The 20,285-nt window shown below is 48.8% G+C and overlaps 1 protein-coding gene across 2 annotated transcripts in view; it reads right to left on the bottom strand.

The window, feature by feature from the left end:
• Positions 1–18,368, bottom strand: part of LOC144946425 (annexin A4-like) — a 28,843-nt gene extending 10,475 nt beyond the window's left edge. For both annotated transcript variants that reach the window (XM_078875257.1, XM_078875258.1), the window contains exons 1-8: positions 18,167–18,368; positions 13,624–13,683; positions 9,190–9,280; positions 7,335–7,429; positions 5,640–5,753; positions 4,023–4,113; positions 3,208–3,287; positions 2,292–2,348 (exon numbers count right to left, since the gene is read on the bottom strand). In XM_078875257.1, the coding sequence (XP_078731383.1) occupies positions 2,292–2,348; positions 3,208–3,287; positions 4,023–4,113; positions 5,640–5,753; positions 7,335–7,429; positions 9,190–9,280; positions 13,624–13,641 (546 nt within the window). In that variant the 5' untranslated portion in view covers positions 13,642–13,683; positions 18,167–18,368. The remainder of the gene's footprint in view (positions 1–2,291; positions 2,349–3,207; positions 3,288–4,022; positions 4,114–5,639; positions 5,754–7,334; positions 7,430–9,189; positions 9,281–13,623; positions 13,684–18,166) is intronic.
• Between the last annotated feature and the right edge of the window lie 1,917 nt (positions 18,369–20,285).

Here is a 20,285-nt window from a genome sequence, read left to right as displayed (position 1 = left end):
GGACAATCCAGCGTTGCTATTATGAAGTCCCCCAACGTGTGGAATGAAACGTCGGACATCATAAACTTTTTTTTATTTTACCAGGTAAGGCCCACTGAGCTATATATAGTTATCTTTTTTTCCAGAAGCGAACTGGCTCTCACAAATTATAGCTGAACGAAGTGGCTTATCATCACATGTAAATTTAAAGCAGCCAAATAATCGAAATGCGCGATGTTGATTCTAAATGCGGAGGGGAAAACTGGAAGTCCCAGAGAAAAGAATCCGTGGCGACCATGGCAGGAGGGCGAGTCTCTCCATCAGACAGCCACCTTTGACTTCCCCCGCAAGGTCGTATTGGTTTTACCGAGCCCAGGGCGATGATGGGCTGGGTCAACCCTCCAGCCAGGAGGGTTGACTCAGCCAGGAGGGTAGACTAAGCGCTAAGGTGACGAGATGTCATCTCCCTCGGAGGTCCCGGGTTCGATCCCGACCCTGACGCCTGCTGCTGTACATTTGGAGTTTGGGTGTCTCTCTCCCCGTGGTTGCGTGGACTTTTCTCCGGGCCCTCCGGTTTTTCCCACCACATGTGGAATCAACATCACGCGTTTAGATTAATTGGCTGCCGTAAACTTCCACACGATTCTAGATTTGAAGCTTTCGTGACTGCAAGGATTCATATTCTTAGGTTTTTTCGGTAAAGTCACGTAGGTAAAAAATTAAAATTTCATTTTACTTCCACACGATGACAAGCCGCTTCGTTGAGCTAACATTTGTGGCCAACTTGCTTCTGAAGAACAGCGAATAGCTCAGTGGGCTTTACCTGGCAATACGAAAGTAGTATAATATATATTTGAACTCGCAACCTCATCGTTCTGAGCTACTTGCTCTATGGCTGAGCCACCGTTGCAGTGAGCCGTGTAAAGTATTAATCATTCGCATGCTGCCCTATTGTCCTTGGCCATCGGTCTGTGCGACTGGTGACCGATGACAGAACGAAATGTCATAGAAGTGGAGGCATTCATCAGATATCGCAAGTACAAAACAGTTCATAACCGACGCATTTAAGTTCATAACTTAAAAAATGGGTTTTCATAGCCAATAAAATGATACACATTTGTTTTGGGGTGAGGCCACATCATTGTGTTATGGCATAATTCTTGTCATCATCCCTCAATCATCCCAAAAAATTGGCACGTTTACAAAGATATTATTGCATGTGCCAATGCATTGATCAACGTATGACGTTTTGCTCAGACTGCTTTGAGCTTCAGGCGATGAAGCGCAAAACAGTTTGAGTGGAAAACGTCGCCGTACGTCGATGTTAAATTCGGTCGAGAAGTCTTCCGCCACCGGTGACGGCGAGGTGGTGGTGGTGGAGTTTTATCGGTCAGAATTTGGTCGACATGTCACGGTCCTCCGTAGCGGTCCCCACAGCATCGTCAGTCCCTAGCCCCGACACGTCGACGTCAATCCCAGCGCCGAGTTGACGGCGGAGGAACCCCGCGGTGTGGAGCAAGCGGATTGGTGGCTGGAGATGAGTGGACACGGTGCGAGGTGTGACGAGATGTGATTGGTGCTTGGGAATAAGGGGACAGGGATGAGGGGAGGGGGAGGGAATGGGAGAGGGGACCGTGAGTATAAGAGGGCACGTGGGAGGAGGGACGAGGGAGAGAGAGCTGTGGATGGGGAGGAGAGAGCTGCGTATGAAGGAGAGAGCTGTGTGTGGAATACAAGGACTGGAACCCTTGCTTTACCTGCCTCCGTGTGTTGGTGAGGAGAGTGTCCGCTACAGATACATTGGCCACGTATAAATAATAATTGTAATACCGTTGTAAACGTGACAATGTTGTCGGGTGGTGGAGGGTGAACGACATTAGCTTTGGCATAAAACCCCCATCCACGTGGTCTCGTACAAAAACAAACATGGATCACATTCAAGGTGTGTTTCCAGTCCTGGAATGACCACTTAACAACTTTGCAAGAGTCATTTATCGGTTGTAAAATTTTAAACATTGCGGTTTCCGCACCCCGTCACCCCCAATATTATTCCATCGTTTTGGTCGAGTTTGCTACGTACGGTTGAGTTTAACCGTGATTGCGTCTACGTAGGATTGAGCTCACGTGTCATCGCTTCATTCATCCGCATGCAATTTCCTGCCATTGCCGACCCGAGCTTGGGCCCCGTGACACAGATCTCCGTGGCTCATCGGGATCTTCCAGCTTCCACCAAGCGCCTGCGTCTGCATCACTTCCACGAGCTGGCAGTTTCGGCGAGTGCGCTGCCTTCCGCGGTCTGCGTTATCGGTTACCTTGGCGTCTTTTTCCACGAGCTCTTGATCAACGAAATTTCCTTCGTCCCTGTTCGCCTGGACACAAACAAATCGGATCAAATCGTGCACTCGGAACGTTTACCCCGACACGCGCCGACGCTCGGAAGAATGTCGCCTTTTTTGTCGTCGTTAAATGAATGCGTCTTACCTGCCGTGACGTACGGATTGTATAGCACCACCAGTTTGTGCGTGGCGGCGCAAAGCGTGCAATTACTTCGTAATTAAAGCTTCAGGGACTGCAGTCGTCGCCCGTCGCACGGATCTCTGGCGGTGCGTACGAAAACACGGTCCCCTTTCATGACCTCGCCTGTCGCTTCACTTTTGTCTCCGCCCGATGGGCTGCACCAGACGCTCGCTTCATTGGGGCACCGCGGTGGCGAGATGTTAACGACCTCACCCAGTACACAGGAGGTCGTGAGTTCGATGCCGACCCTGATGCCTGCTGTATATTTGGGGTTTGCATGCTCTCCCTGTGGTCGTGTGGATTTTTCTCCGGGTCCTCCGATTTTCCCCTCCACATTTAGAATGAGCGTGCGTTTTGAGTATATGCACTTTTAAATCCAGATTGGAACCTCATTTCTTTAGAACTGCTTTTGCGTTAAGTTTGTTGTCCTTCCACCGCACCTCTGATTAGCACGTTTGGCTACGTACAGTGCAAAACACGTTCAACATACATCCATTCCCGTTCTCCCCCTGCTTCCCTTACTTAGTCCTCCAGCTGCCCTGCAATCCTCCAATATCACGGCCAGACACGACAGCAAAGTACATCCGAACTGTGCTTCATCTCTGACAGCTGTAGATTGCCAGCAAGCGCTATGTTGATGTGACTGAGCATTCCGAGTGGAATGTGTCGCGAATGAAGCGATCCCATCGCGGTGCCAAGCCGCGCACACACCTGCAGCAGGGCCACCAGGACACGACGCAGGTAGCTCGAGGTGTCCGAGGCGATGTCATCCTCCAGCTTGTTTCCATACTCTGAATGGTAAAAGGACGAACAGAATTTCACGTGCAATTGATGATGATGATCATTTTAAAAGGTTTCAGAAAACTTGACTGGTTCAAAGCGAGGCCGATTCTGCTGATGAGACGGTAAATGCCGAAGCCGGCCCAGACTTCGCTTGTGTTGCACCAATGATGCGACGGATGAGATGCATTTTTCGATGTAAAGCTTTCGTGACTGCAGGGATTCATCTTCTTGGTTCTTTCGGTAAAGTCACGTAGAAGGAAATAATAAAATAATAAAAATAAAACATAATAAAATAATTCTCACGACGTTTTGGCCACAAGCCTGGGGCGTCCCATTCAGACTCTGTCTCCTTGACAGACCTGTTCTCCACCTGAAGACGGCTGCTTGCGTTGTGGCCGAAACGTCGTGAGAATTATTTTATTATGTTTTATTTTTATTATTTTATTATTTCCTTCTACGTGACTTTACTGAAAGAACCAAGAAGGATGAGATGCACTCCGAGAGGTTGTTGTCATTCTGCCCCTGATGATCGTTGGCAGGATGACACCAACACGCCCTGAATGACAACTTCTGAACAACAACCTCTGAATGACAACGTTTTGCCACAATTTGAGCTCCGGAGTGATTCATCGCCTCCCCGAGCCACGCAGCCTCCCAACGAGACGTTGGGAGATAAACGAAGGCCGGCAGGCGTTGTTAGACCACGCCGCAGGGTCGAACTAGTTGGAGATCACGGAACTGACCTTCCTCGTACACGTGGCTCATGGCGTTGATCTGCTGCTTGGTGCGTGAAGCCAGGATCTCGCTCAGGCAGCCTTCATCTGTCCCCGCGCCCTGCCACGGTGAACGGCATTAACATACGCGGGAATCGACTCACGAAACATATATCCACTCTTCCCCATTACAACTTTTAAAGTGCTGGGAGCACGATGTGCGTCACTTCGCTTCATGCGATGGGAGCATCTTTCATGCTGAAGAAACCCCCAACATCATAACCAACTTTTAATTTCACCAGGTAAGGGCCCACTGAGCAGTATAACTCTCCTTCAGAAGCGACCTGGCCACAAATGATAGCTCAATAAAGTGGCCTATCACGTGACAATTTATAGCAGCCAAATACTACTATAAATTGGAGAACATTCAAACTCCAAATATACAGGCATCAGGGTCGGGATCGAACCCACGACCTCCCGCATACCAGGCAAGGTCATTATCATCTCGCCACCGTGGCGTGCTAACTCTTGGAAGGGACTGAGCAAAGGGGAATCAAGCAGGCAGGCGCATTATGGCAGAATGAAGGTTGGTATTATCAAGGTTACAAATATGTGATGTGCACAATTATCACTCGGAGGCACAGGAAACCACAGATAACCGAGAAGCCAACCGCAACAATTGCCCAAGCTCTTTGGACCTATATTGGCATTGGCATGTTTAGCCAACTCCATCAATGTGGGAGAAAGCTGGAGCACCCGGAGAAAACCCATGGGTACAAAGGGGGCAACACACTATCCCTGTATAGATTGGCAGAGATGCAGTCCACATTTGTTGCCGCCGCTGCTGCTGCTGCACCGCCTTCTCCTGGCTGAGAGCTCTTGTTGAGTGGAAAGAGATCCCGGCCTCATTTCAGCTGGTACGGCCCATTGAGCCAAGCGGCGGACTTCACTAATAAACCGAGCGACACAGCGACACGCGCACCTAGGGAGCCGGGAACCAAAAGCGCCCCGAGCTATCGTCACGTGTCCCTTATCTACATTTTTTGGCAAGCTTCTCGATTCTTCGTCACCGCCGCATCCCTCATAGCCTATCATGGCCCCCTGTCAACGAGTGGCCTTTAAACCGACTCCCACTCACGTCGAACCTTTTTCTGGGTTTCTAGCCTTTAAACCTGTCCGCCGATGCAGTCGAAGCACCACATTCCGCGTCAATCTGGCGTGCGCTCAGCGATCAGCCAATGATGTGAGCGGTCGTTTTGGTGGGGAGCTTGACCAATCAGTGGCAAACGATGCCCATTTCAAACGGCGAAGCTCTTGAACTCCGTTGTGAACTTACGGCATTTACAATACACAGGGCATGCCTTTTGGCCTTCCTTACGCAAGGGCGACCGCACTTGATGACCCGCCCATACTGGACATCTGTGAAAAACAGCTTCAAAGCTCAGCGGATTTCTCCAGTCCACATAAAGATCACGATTCTGATTCTGAAGACTGTCAGCAGTGGCAGCAGTTAAAGGACATTGCAGGATGGCAATGCGCAACTTAAAACGATAAAACTACAACTATTGAAGCGAAAACGGACGCATGGATAATGACCGTGTGAAGGTTGGTGTTCTTGTAAAGTGCATGAGACGGGCCCGCGCCCACCTTGATGGCGCTGCGCATCTCGTAGGCGTCGTACTGGGCAGGAGCGTGGAGCAGCGCCACCAGCGCCCGCTCGAACGAGCCCGACGTCTCCGACTTGATGTCGTCGATCAGATCCTGCGATACGGACAGACACATTTCGATTTAAAGCTTTCGTGACTGCAGGGATTCATCTTCTTGGTTCTTTCGGTAAAGTCACGTAGAAGGGAAATAATAAAATAATAAAAATAAAACATAATAAAATAATTCTCACGACGTTTCGGCCACAACGCAAGCAGCCGTCCTCAGGTGAAGACCAGGTCTGTCGGGGAGACAGCGTCTGAAGACAGGTCTTCACCTGAGGACGGCTGCTTGCGTTGTGGCCGAAACGTCGTGAGAATTATTTTATTATGTTTAATTTTTATTATTTTTTTATTTCCCTTCTACGTGACTTTACTGAAAGAACCAAGAAGACGGACAGACAAATAAAGCCCCGTGCAGTGGCAATAGTGCACGATTGTATGATATGATGTGGATTCGCATAGCGGTATCTCTGAGTATGATTTTTTTTCTTTAGACTGGAGGAATCCGATGAGCTATGAAGCACTTTTTCACAGATGTTCCAGTAGGGGCGGGTCAGAACGTCGCAACATCAAACAAAACAAACACACGATGGGAGTGCAAAGTATAGGAAGCAAATCACTTTAAAGAATATACAAATTAAATTCAACTATTTTTTTTATCTTATCAGGTAAAAGCCCACTGAGCTATTAGCTTATTTTTCAGAAATAAGCTCATCATGTGGACATTTATAGAAGCAAAATCACCTAAATAATCTACGTGTGCAATCGTACCCTAAGACGCTGCACGGAAACAGGGGACAGATTTACTTCATCGAGAGAAAGAGGCAACCACAGGCGGAGGGATAGAGGAAAGGTACGAACTACATCCAGCTTGGACTTGAACAGTGGCAGGGAGTTAATGGAACAGATGGCTGGGGGAAGGGATGGGCCTCAAACAGAGGATAATGAGCAACGTGAGGTGGGTACACACACACACAATAATCACACGCAGCAAAAAAAAGAAGATGACGTTCCATTCAAATCCAAAGTTATTGAACGTGTCCCGGGTAAGGTAGGTCATTCTGTGGGAGTCATGCCAATGTGGATCCCTCAAGGGGGCTGTGTGGTGTCCCATGATTGAATGACGAACGACCGCTTTGCCCCTCAGCATTGCACCACATTTAGAGTTTTTTTTCCACAAAGATGTCAAATAATTGAGGCGTATCGTGTGCAAAAACAAACTTGATAACCCGCACATTGATATTTCTTACACGATGTGTGCTGGTTTCATTGAATTCATTTACAGTCCACCTGCGGTCGTTGCTGTTGTAACAACTCCCCACAGATGACTGCACAATGAACTGAACACTCATTCACCTATTCCATGGACCACCTGAGGAGGCCTTCGTTCAGCAGTGATCGAACTTGGCTTATGGTAAAAATGGTGACGATGATGATGATGATATTTCCACCTAATTCACCAACGTCTAAACATCAGCCTACTCTAATGACAATTATCTTTCGCGGGGGTTGTAAAGTTTTTTTGTATTTCACGGACACTCAATTGTGGGTGGATTGTAACCTGGCAGTATTCTAATTTGCAGATATTTGGAGTCGGTGCAAGATGACTGGATTCTACTCAAGAAGTTGTACGCACTCTGCCATACGCAGTCTTGTACGCCTTCATGATGAGCTGCCGTTGGGCGTTGCTGCGACGAGTCAACACGTCCGTCAGCGTCTTCTCATCCGTTCCTACACAACACACACACGCACTGCAGCTTCAAGGGAAGAATCGCCCAAATGTTATTATTCATTGACAAATCAATGGAGGTAGCCAGGTGACTCATAGGTCAGAACACCGAGGCAGGTTTATTTCAAGGTTTCCACTGCTTGTTATTAAACCGGGTTCCCAACTGCAGTGAGTTTAGAGCCTCAGCTCGGTTAACCGGTGACTCTACAACAAAAATACTGCTCACATTAAGCTCGGTTCTTGACTGAAATTTTCGGCAAAATAAAATATTTAAAAACATTTTAATTTTAAAAGTGACGTGAAGAACATTGCTCTCTGTGGCAAGATTGCGAAAGTGCTGCCCCCTCCTGTGTGGGTCAGAGGTCACGTGAAAGAATCTCGGGATACAGTTCTGTGATATTCGCTTCAATGCGCCGCCAGTTTCTTGTGCGACATTGGCACCACTCTGTGGGATAAGGGGCCGTCCATAAATGACGTCACGCGATTTTGGACGGTTTTTGATCCCCCCCCCCCCCATCGTTACACGGCGTCACAAAAAGTCAGACCCCCCCCTCAAATATGACGTCACAAAGCTCTGCCCCCCCCCCCCCAAAAAAAATACAACATGCTTCTATTGTCATTGTAGTGCGTATTTCATGTTTTAATGTGCCCCTGCACTCTGATATTGTAGGAGAAAACATTTATTAAAAAGTATATTTCATTAAGTAGAACGTGTTGTCTATATTTATTTAAAGTTGTGCATTTTGATGTGACGTCACATTTCTCAAACCCCCCCGTCACACATCGTCACAAATGTCTGACCCCCCCTCCCCCAGGTGCGTGACGTCATTTATGGACGGCCCCCATCTGAATGCTTCCAAATCTCATGGCACGACGCGAAAGAAGCAATTGAGAAAAATAATTGCCACGTGACACCGTGAACGTGTGACAACATGTAGAGACCCAATGATTTCATTGCGCGAACGTTTGGGTGGAGCAGTGGTGCAGCGGTTTGCGTAAAGCTCGGTGAAGCCGTTCGAGCCCAAGCCATGGCTGACATCAGTGGTGAGTGATGATCAAAACTAGTTCTGGTCCCCGTATTAGAGTAGCCAAAATACGCTCTAAAGACTCTCCATCAAGAGCTCCCTCCAGTGGAGGCCCTTCCACCAGCAATGGCGTGAACAAGAAATTGCAGGGATGCGCCTTTATCACCTTCACCTGACCACCACACCGTCCCAAACCCTTCACCAACCCACGATGAGCTGCATGGTGAAGTATGGTCAAACAGCCCCACGACTCATACGGAATGGCGATGCCTTCACCCAGCATTGGACAGACACAGGGCTGTAAAGTATTGTTACAGCAAAACCTCGATTTACATCGGGGATGCGTTCTTGAAAGGCGCGACGACGAATATCGAAACGACGTCAATCAAAGCGATTTACAGGGTAGGTGGGTGGAGGCGAAGGCTGAGAGGCGACGGATGACGGGAAAGCACGGAGGATGCGGTCAGCGACATAAGTCAGAATCTTTATTTAGACTGGGGGAATCCGATGAGCTATGATGCTCATTATTCACAGTGTGGTTTGAGGCATCGCAAATCAGGTAGCGGTGTTCGTGAAGTGACGACGCATTGGCGAAACGATGTGAAAGGGGGAGACGTAAATCGGGGTATCGCTGTATTTTATATCAACTGGACGACACAAATGCGAATGGGCACACGCAAACGTGTGGCGGTTGGATAACTGAATGGAGGGATTTTCAAACGCTGCGTGATGCTTACCCAAGCCCTTCATGGCCTTGTAGAGTTTCTCTGCATCGGCTTCCACGTTGAGACTCGGGCTCTCCCTGATGGTGCCACGCAGGTTGATCACCTGCGCAAGCAGAACACACAGTGCCCCGGTCGTACTCCTCCACATTCAGAAACACGCAATGAGATGACTTAGATTATTTTGGGGCCATAAATGTTCGAATGATGGGGCCACTTTGTTGAGCTGTCATTTGTGGCCAGTGTCCTTCTGAACAATAAGTTAAAACCTCAGTGGGCTTTGCCTGGTAGGATGGGGATGGTTTAGATTTATTTGTAGGTGTTTGGGTTGTTTGTTTACTTTTTCGATTTAAAGCTTTCGTGACCGTGGTAAACCACGGTCAGTCAATTGGCAGGCCGTGAGTGGCAGGGCATAACGTGGGAACTCTTCCAAGACATCTGGCCAGCGTGGATGAGTAGGCCAAACACCCTCAAGGGGGCATCTCTTGAGATCCTTCGAGTGCAGGCTCGTCCTGCCAGTAGCAGCACTGACAAGCAGTCGCAGGGCCGCGACGTCACTTTCACTCTGGACGGTGCTAAAATTTTGATCACGTTACCTTCATCATGTTGTCGCCGTTTGGAAATATTTCATTGGGGTCTTAAAGCGGTAGCTAACTAGAAGTTGTGTGTAAACGGGTCCCTAAACTGGCGCTGGACAATGTAAACGATCTTCACCGAACATTTGCTCCCCAGCAACTTGAGCCAAACTTGTATGTCCTCGGTGATGAATATGACATGAAGTTCGTCAATTAGCGACTGGGCAACCTCTCTCTCTGCCCGGATGAGCTCATGCGGCTCGGACAGCCGGCGGTTCGGGTGGCAAGGGGTCCCCTTCCTCGATCCGAGCAGGACACGTGGACGGGGGGGCCACAATTGAGCACGGTCACCCGGGTGCCTCTGTGTTTCGTGGGAACACGAGAGCTCGGCGGACATACGAGCAGATTGCGTTTCATTAATAATAATAAGAAGAAGAATGAGAACAATACCGCGTGGGTTTTCACAGTCGCTTCGCCTCGATCGCCACCGCGGAAGGCGCCGCCGTGGTGGCGAGAGGGGGCGCCGCAGTGGAAAAATGTGAACTACCTCGCCTGGTACACAGGAGGTCGTGGGTTTGATCCCGACTCTGACGCCTGTATATTGGGAGTTTGCGTGTTCTCCACGTGGTCACGTGGATTTTTCTACGGGTCCTCCGGTTTTTCCCTTCCACACCTGCTATACATTCCCACGTGAATGAGCCACTTTGTTGAGCTATCATTTGTGGCCAGGTCGCTTCTGAAAAAGGGCCATAGAGCTCAGTGGGCCTTGCCTGGTAAAAATAGAAAGTTTAGTCGAGTTTAGAACTGGCGTCTGTGTTGGACTGGCAGCAAGAATTGGTTTGTGCAGAGATCTGGTGCCGGTGTTGTGTTGAACTACTCTTACACTATAAACCAGACAGTTTTGAAGAACAGGCCTAGGCTTGACTGAGAAATGTGTCCGGGTTTGGATGGAAAATGTGGCAACCCTACACCAAGTGCTGATCGACATGATGTCCGACGTTCCGCTCCACGTGCTGGAATGCAGCTACTTGAATCGGGCTCCAAAGTCTCTCTACTCACACTCCACCATGCATCAATCCAAAATATATTTGATAAAACTTGTCTGTCCACCCAGTGGTGTATACATGTGTGCACCACAGTTCGCCAATCTGTAGGTCACGTGTAGTGGGGTACAGTGTGGGTACTTCCCCTTTCTCCAAAACGTTTGGCCAGCGTGGAAGAGTAGGCCAAATACAACCTCGGGCAACTCCCTCTTGGCAGAGGCCCTTTCGGCAAAGAGTGGTGTGAGCAGGAAATTGCAGAGCTGCAAGTTAACATTTTATATCCACGGTGATATATCGGTCTTCTTTGATGCCAGTTTAACACGTAGGGTTTCGCGACAAATATTATCCATAAATAAAAAACATTAAGATACCGTAAATTCCGGGGGTAATTGATAAACTAGCCAGAATTTTTGAAAAACAAAACATCCGAGTGAGATTTGGCACGGTACACAACATAATAATACAAAAAACTAACATCTGGTACTAAAGATATATTACCGAAGCTATTAGCAGAAGGTGTGTACCGGATTCATTGCTCCTGTGCCCAATGCTATGTTGGTCAGACAGGACGAATGATCAGCACGAGACGAAAAGGACACCAAAGAAAAATGAAATTATTCCAAACACAACTGTCCGCAGGGGCAGAAGACGCGTGCCAACAAGGACACTCAATTTATTTTGATAATGTTGAAGTTTTGTGCAAAACTAGTTACTACTGGTCAAGACTAATTAGACGATCTATTGAAATTGAGAGAATTAAAAATTATTGTAACCGTTCTGATAGCTACAGGCCTGGTGCTGTTTGGAAACGGATTCTCAAGTAATACCACGCTGTTTAACTGCATGCCTATGCAGGTTGATGGTGATTAACTGTGAGCAGGCAACAACAGATATTGCGATTTCTTTACCAAAAAACGGCAGAATGGACAAGCTCACAAGTAACGGCATCACATTTATCCCTCTATTTAAGACTAAAACAGGAGGATTTCTCCACGATTCTGTGTGTCTGGTTGATGATGCTGGTTGTGATTACTGGCGAAACGTCGTACCCGAATTGTAAATGTTGTGGGTTTACGCTCCAACGCACCGGTGTGCCGGACTAGTAACGAATTCGCATGCTTTGTTGACAAACCTTATTAATTGGCTGTGTTGGGTGGTGGCGGGTTTAACAACACATTTATAATTACGCGATCGCACTAAAAAACAACTCTATTATTCTTCGATGCCGCTCTGTGCACTGGATCGACAGGCATGCAGTGGGTGTGTCGCTGTCCACATGCAGACAACTCTCTTTGGTGGATGAATCTGGCCCTGGTGTCTGCATTCCCCTTGAGCGGTCTCATGATTTCACGCTTCCTTTTAATTTTCCAGGCAAAAAAGATGCGATTCACACTGGCTAAATTCAGCATACCGTTTCGCCCTGAATTTAAGACTGTATCCAAAGCCAACGTCATTTCTTGGTCAAATGAGGCGGTGCCCATCTCCTCATTAACAGCTCTGAGCCAACGGTGGAAATCCCACATTCCGGTGGGTGCAGTAAATTTTAATGCGAATTATTTTTTTTATTCCTCGTATATAAAATCCAGCATCAAAGTTGTTTTACTTCTCAAAAGAGCATTGGGGCGGACTGTGCTAAAACCCCTCTTTACAGCCCTTAGCCAGTGGTAGAGATTCAACATTCCCATGGTAGGGGGTGAGTCCCTCCATCGGTGCAACCGTTGTTGACGTTCCCGCAAAGTGATACGTTGTTCTTTATCGACCCAGCAGGGACGATGGGCTGAGTCATCTCGTAACCGGGATATGAACTCGCAACCATTTCCGATTGCGAGCCGCTCGCTCTGCCGCCCGAGTCATCCAGCCGGTGGCTTGTGTCATCCCACAATCTGATGGGGCCAATGACGCACGCACCCCTAGCTGCTTCACCAACTATAACGAGAGGAGCAGCAACACTGCACGAGCCGGCCCTGTGGCATGAGCACCCTACCAACGTAACGTCTCGCCGCGTCTCGTATCTTCTCATCACGTATTTATACTCGCTTCTGAGTAAACGTTCTGCCTCCGCAACTAATTTGTTTCTTATGACAACTGCCTGGTGTTTTCCCCTTTCCTTTCTTGCCTTTCGCATATTTTTTTACAGCATGGTTTTTGAGTCCGTTATCATGCAGTAGTTTGTAACTGGAGGTGGGTCTCGGCATGAGCTATACAGTTTGACACCTGTTCCAAAAAAAAGTGACAGTGTGCCTCCTTCCCATGTGTGTCCCTCCACGTACACTCCCCATCGGCCCAACGGGCCTTTTGGGTGTGCATTTTTTCAGCAGCATTAGTTTAATGCAAGCAAAAACTGTGGACTGTTTCCACATTCAGTTTCTCATCAGCGGAGTCAGGCTGGCTCGCATCAATGCTGGTGAACTCCAAGATGCTTATAGGCAAGGACAGTTCTCTTTAAGATATGGGTCGCAGTTGGACGCAGAACGATATAATGCACAACACGAAATAATGATTTGAACATGCACATCAAAATAAATACGTTGGTAAGGGTAGGCCCAGGACTGGTTCAGACAATGGTCAGTGGTGTTGTCTGTGAGCAGGAATCAAACGTACAGAACTGTCCCTGGGCTCACTCAGAAATCTCCAGTTGGCTTGGCGGCACTGCTGATGTAGCTAATTCCAAGGATGTGCAACCCAGCAGCCCAACACAGGACTGAGATTTAAAATAATGGCGCATGCGCGTGTTGTCTTTGTACACTAATGCGTTATGATCGATCATGCGTTGCATTGCCCTGGTGAATTTTTTTTTTACTCCCAGTAAAATCGCATCAAACGATACTTACGCCCCCTTTGGCTGCCATGGTTGGTTTGTCGCTTGATCGATGTTCCGGGGAGCTCAGAAGCTGCAAAAAAAAGGGTTTTAAATTAAACTTACGCGACGGGAATACCTATTACTGCGCACGTTTACTCGTGAGAATATCGAAGTGATAAAAACACATTTCCACTCCAGCCCGGTGGCTCAGCGGTAAAGCGAGCGGCTTGCAATCGGAAGGTTGCCAGTTCAACTCCTGGTTATGAGATTGACTCAGCCACCACTGTCTCAAGGCTATAAGTAGAAGATTAGCACCCAATGCCTCAATGCTCTTCGTTGGAGCAGGCGCGCACTGTGCGTGATAGGGTTGGTGGATCAGCGGGCGAATGCAGACAGCTCTGTGGGCCAGCACGGCTCAGAGTCTGGGTTTGAAGCCCAGTCAGCAATGTGAGATGAAAACGTCGTTCAACTTTTTCAGTGTAGCAAGCTGATGGTCATCAAAGCCTGTTGAGAAGAAGAGGGGGGAAAAAAGCTACGAGAGCGGTTAGTTGAGTTTTGTAGTTAACGTTGCTCAGCTCCTATCCATGGATGAAATATGTGGAAACGTATCATATTTGAAAATATCAGAAAGTGGTGCAGTACTGCACTGGCCAGGCGCCAGGTGAGGTTGTCGTATGGACTACATAAACCAATTGTGAAGAGTGTGACTCAGAGGGCTCCACCTTTGACCAAATGATGATGACCTATGAGTATTTGCCAATGACCGCATCACCCGGTATGCCAGAGTCGGTGGGGGCTATGCACGTGGCTTGTAATCCAGCGCTGCGGAGCAGGCGAGGGTTGGTGTCTGCATGGGATGGAGCGGCGATGGGGAACCTAGACTGGCTCGTTGGTGGGCCCCATGCACAGTCCTCCTTCACCTAAGCGAACCGCAAGCTTCAAATCGTGCTTATGCACTCATAATGGCCCCACGTATAACCCGAGACGCACGCTGAGACCAGGCCAACGCGAAAGGCTTCACGGTACGCATGCGGCCAGCAGGCCTTAGGTTGCCCACCACTGGGATAGAGCGTTCCTCCCTCGCATGCGTGGATTTCCTCCAGGCACTTCGGTTTCCTCCCACATGATAAACACTCATTAATTGGGTGATACCTTGACATATAGTGGACCGCAGAGCTTGGCCAATTGTAAGCTGCTGGCTCACTGCACGGCTCCCTTCCCACTTGTCTGTGGTTCCTCTCTCTCTATGAGAGCGAGTGAATGCTGTGCAGCGGTGCAGTATAAGTTGAAATCATGATTATTATTATTATTATTGTCTCGGAAACTTCCCAAGAATGGGGGATGCGGTGGTCCGATTAGCACCTCTGCTTAGCCGCGGTTGGCTATCGTTTGTGCGAAAGAAGTTCAAATAAGTTAAAGAATTCTCAAAATGTTCAGCATTTTGAATACTAATAATTGGGATCTTGAGATGGGGCAAATATCTACATCCCCCCCCCCAGCGGAGTAGAAGGCTGCTGTGGTCTGATAGGTGACATGAGGTTTGTGTTTTTTTTGTTTGAGCTGACAAGAAACTTTTGGAAGAGGAAGCACGATGCCACAAATGACAGCGCAAGGCTATCACGGAGGAAGGCGCTGCGGTGTTTCACAAGAGCGGCATCGTCGGCCAGTCGCGGGCGACGGCATTGCGATGTAGTTTTCCCCACGTAGCAATTTGCGGGTGTCATTCATTCAAATTTGAACCCGCACACAACGGCCAACCACTTTCTTTTCTTCCCCAATAACCTCACGGTGTCTTTGCCGTCCGCTGTGAAGCGGGCCGGCGAGCAGCAGCAAGTTAAGGTTACCGCCTCCCCTCCACGCAGTATTAACCAGGGCGGCCGCGGGGCTCGAGGCGCGTACCTTCTGCAAGCAAGCGGCACGAACCGCGGCAACCGCTCGGATCGCCGATACGTGCGTGGCACGGCGCTGAGAGAGGCGTCGCCCGTCGATGCATTATTCAGCGGCGCAATGCGACACTGGCGCAAGCGGCCATGAACTCGATGCCCTTCTCGTATTCGGCATCGGTGCTGCATATTGCAGGAGGACTCTTTCTTGCAATAATCGTGAATAATAGGAAGGACATTAGGAAGAAAAGGGTGGCAGATTGTAGGAGCTTTTCGTGGACTCTGCAGCTCCCACCGATAACGGGAGTCGCGGATAATAGGCTCGCGGATACCGTGGCATCTCCTGTAAATATTTACACTGGTGGGAACCTATCACTGGGATGAGCAAAATTTGATGTATGTTTTGAATCTGTTATACTACGTGTTGTCAGATGATAATCTGAAAATAGGACAAATATTCAAGCTGATGATGTCACCACTTTCAGGGGGACTTTTAGTCATGGGAATGATGATGATGATGTAGCCATGAACAGTGATGTCATATAGAAATAGGTTTTACGTTTTCTGGCATTAAAACAGGTGTTAAGATGTTAAAACACCAAAATGAAACATTTCGCAAGGAATCCTGTCTGCATTAACCACATATACTTGTGGTGAACATGCAAACAAAAACATGCTCTGGTAGTTTATGCATTGTCTTTGAACTGATTGGTCCACACCAGAGACAGCTTTCTTTAGAGCCTCGTCTCAAACAGTGTTAGACCAGAGGACGACGCCAAAAGGCGCACAGCACAAAGGCAATGCCACTGTCATTAAGAGCTCGGGGTGAGCAGCTACATCATGGGACCTCCATTGCCAGCATCAAAATATAAGAATAGTTTGTATTGCCCGAGAGGGTAAAACCTACTCTTATATTTTGATACTGGCAAGGGAGGTGCCTTGAAACAATGAGTCATCAGGTGGTGACAGATGCCACCCATGGGAACTACAGGGAGGAGGACACATTAGGTGAGAAGGTGGAAGTGGCAGAGCCAGGAGATTAGAAGATGGAGCTGAATATCTATGAAGGTGTGCTCATCCATTATAATTATAACGATCTCAGAGTATACTCCTCTCACCTGTAATGCCGTGCGGGTTACTATTCGTGAGAATTATATTATTCGTAATTTACCCCTGTTATTCACGCGGTTATCCACGGAAACATGCGGATACATAAAACTCCTCTTATCTACACGAGGTGCCGGATAATTGGATGAATTTACAATTTTACAGAACACCATTTCCAGATGACCCTCATCCGCAGATAAAACAGAAATAGCTGGCTCCTCCTCTTATCCGTGAAGAGATGCGGGCAATAATATGGAGAAATTAGCACTTGCGGGGTACCGCTTCTGAGTGACTTATCCACTAATAAACGTGGTTCACAGGATTATGAGTCGTGTGCACTTCGATTAGTCGCTCGTTCGCTGAACCGATAAGTCGGTAGAGCGATCAACGACTTAAACAACCGACGTCCCCAACTCCGCCGAAGAACGACGACTCAAGCAAGCCTCGCTCTCCTTTTTGCATCGCTGCAACGTGCCCCTCGGGGCTGGAAGGAGTCACATGCTTTGGTGTGCGATGTTGTAAACAGGGAGCCCACTGTCTTCCCGGTGTTCGTTTTGAATCATGAGGAAACGACTTGTGTTTTCAATTGGCAGGCTGAGTCACGGAAAAAAACCACCACACAGTGCATGCTTTAGGGTATTAATAGAAGCCAAAGTGGAAAAGAAAATGATTTTTTTGCAACTGCTCCTTTTCTTGTGGATTATTCACCCCAAAGTTTAGAATTGCATTATACGCACGGATTCTATACAGTACGCAGTGTTCTATACGCGCAGGTTTGGATCAAAACTTTTCAAAAATATTGTGGAAATAAAACCGCATTGCTTCCACTATAAAACACACCACTGTGACGTTGTTCTTCAAACTAACATCTGGAAGACGTAACAAAACGTACAATGAAGCTGCCAATCTTCTAATCATCTGACGCATCCAACAGTTACAAGACAACAATTTTGAAAGCCACAATATTGTGGCCTTTAAAAAAATAAACACTCGAATTGCAAGCCTTGGTGATTTTATTCCAATACAGTATCCCGAACTAAGACACTCTGTACTAAAACAGCATTTGTACGCATTAACAACAAACACATTCCTCTCATTGTGCGAAACTACGTTACGGTGGTACTCTGCTACGAAGTGTATAAACATCGCTGCTGTATTGTGATCAAAATCATCAGCAGGCATGCTCTCTATTGACTGCAGGATGCAGACTTTCCCAAGCCGTCACCATCTCTCACTGTACGTGAATTGTACATGACCCAGCCAAGCGGAAAGTGCTTCCACGTTTGGCAAAGTGTGCCAGAATGAAAAACAAACCCACATAGGCAACGTTTCGGGCAATGCCTCTTGTTGTAACGTTGTGAAAGAAACGAGCTTCACGTCTCATCGGAGTGCTCCGGTAGACACCCACATTCTGATTCTCATCGTTCCACTCTGAAGACGAAGAAGAAGCCATTGGCCGACGCGCGGTGTCTAAAACCAAAGTGCGCACAACTGTATGACCTCGCATTGTCGACACTTGTGTACACGTGCGCTGGACTTCTTTCGCACCGTACGTGGCCACCTGCCGTGCCAATCGGAACCTACCTGGGACGTCAAGCGTGGAGAGGTCGCGAAGAGGCGAAGCTGCCGCGCTTGAACGGAGGTCGAACCTGGGGGTGAGGGGGTGTGTGGGGTAAATGAGGGTCTGAAACGAGCGCTTGTGGAGTGGTACCGTGGCGAGCGGCGTGTGGGGGAGAGAGAGCGAGTCTTGGCGTGCGCGCACACCCAGAGGGAGAGAGAGAGACACGCAAAGTGGACATGGGTGTGGCTCTTCCCACCCACCGCTGACTGTGACGTGTTTGGGAGGTCCTCCTGCCAGGAGCCTCCCCTCCCCTCTCCTGATCCTGACATGCAACCCCCCCGCAAGTCCACACTCCGACGCTCCACTGCTGGCTTGTTCAGCACCCCGCTCCGCCCACCCGCGCCTCCTGCCGATCTCCGTGCGTGCTGACCACCCACGACCTCCCTTCGTGTGCCCCGCCGGCCTTCGTAGAAAGTGCTACTCGCTAACGGCACTTCATAGGTGCTCGCTAACGGCACTTGCCCCAACCAGTCTGTTAAGGCTACACGGGGGATCTTTGTCTTTGGGTTGTGTGTGTGAGTGGGTCCCGTGACGCCGGGGCGTAGTGACGATTATTTGAACCCATCCTGAGCCTCCTCCACGAGGTTACGACTCAGCATCAAAAACATCGTCACCGGGGAGACAAAGGCGGCCGGGCGTGGTGGTGGCCACCCACCGCCTCCGCGTGCCGTCGTAGGTGCTACTCGCCAACAGCACTTGCCCCCACATGTCTGTTAAGCCTATCCGGGGGATCTTTGTCTTTGGGTCCCGTGATGTCGGGGCGTGTCGCGCTGTGTTGGCGAGGCTCGCCTGCCAACACAGTGAGACGCAGACACCACGGGAGGCCAGAGAATGTAAAACCACTGTGGCATGTGAGCCTTCAGCCGCGATGGGGAGACGTCGACTTGCTCGCCTGGGTTGCAAGGAGGCCGTGGGTTCGATCGCGACCCTGACGCCTGCTGTGTATGTGGAGCTGGCATGCACTCCCTGTGGGCGCGTGGATTTTTCTCCGGGTCCTCCGTTCCCCCTCCCCGTGCTTCGAGAATTTGGCTGCTATAAATTTGCACGTGATAAGCCACTTCGTTGAGCTATCATTGGTGGCGAGGCCCCTTCTGAAAAAGAGCTACATAGCTCAGTGGGCTTTACCCGGTAAATAAAACAAGTTTAGTTTTAGATAATTGTTTTTTTCAATGCAGGAGCAGCACAACAAGCGGAAACTCTCTCTCTCTCCGGAAGCCCTCTCTCGTTGTTCATAGCACATCTGGACATTGGCAAATAGCTCCTGAACATATTGCTGCCATCGCGAGCAACGATGGAATCGAACCGGCACCGGCGCAGCCGCAGCTGTGGTGCGGTGAACAGCGCGCGATCCGATAGCTCCAGACCGTGAGAGCACGGCTCGATTTAAATTGGGAAAATGATATGTATCTTCATTTAAGCTCCCATTGTTAATCATGCGCTGTACAAAGTTTCACCACCACTTTCTTTTAACTGAGCCCCTATATATATAAAAACATTTACATAAAAAACAAACTCAACATATTCGTCAATTAGCGCTTGCTCTAAAGGGAGGCATTGGATGCTCGGTGACGCTTTGAACAATGTCTCTTTTTCATCACTCCGACGTTACATTTATATCATCATGGTCCCATGGTGTTCAAGTGCAGTCTCCAGCTATTATTCACTCCATCTCTGTGGCCTCTCTATCGATAGCCAGGTGGTGGCACGTGGCCTGCAATTGAGGGATGGTGGATTGCACGAATTTTTTTGGGGTTTAGAAAATCACTTCCTGTGGACTTCATCTGTAACGGGATAGCGTGTTTCCCCTTCGCATACGCGTGGGTTTTATCTGGGTGCTCCGGTTTCCCCAGCACATCATAGAAACACTCGTTAATTATCTGACAACGCCGTCATATATAGAGGACAGCAGAGCTTGGTGCCAGCTCACCAGGTGGCTGCTGCCTTCCCGCTTGCCTGTTCCTTTGCACGTCTGAGTCGTTCTCTCTCTCGGGGAGAGGCGGGTAAATGTGCGGCACATTACAAGTTGAAACAATGTGCTGTGACAGATGGTCATTGCGCAAGACGTTTCCTATTCTATAATTG

This window comes from Lampetra fluviatilis, chromosome 41, assembly GCF_964198595.1.
Source record: "Lampetra fluviatilis chromosome 41, kcLamFluv1.1, whole genome shotgun sequence".
NCBI lineage: Eukaryota > Metazoa > Chordata > Hyperoartia > Petromyzontiformes > Petromyzontidae > Lampetra > Lampetra fluviatilis.
This window is presented reverse-complemented; position numbering and strand designations above follow the sequence as displayed.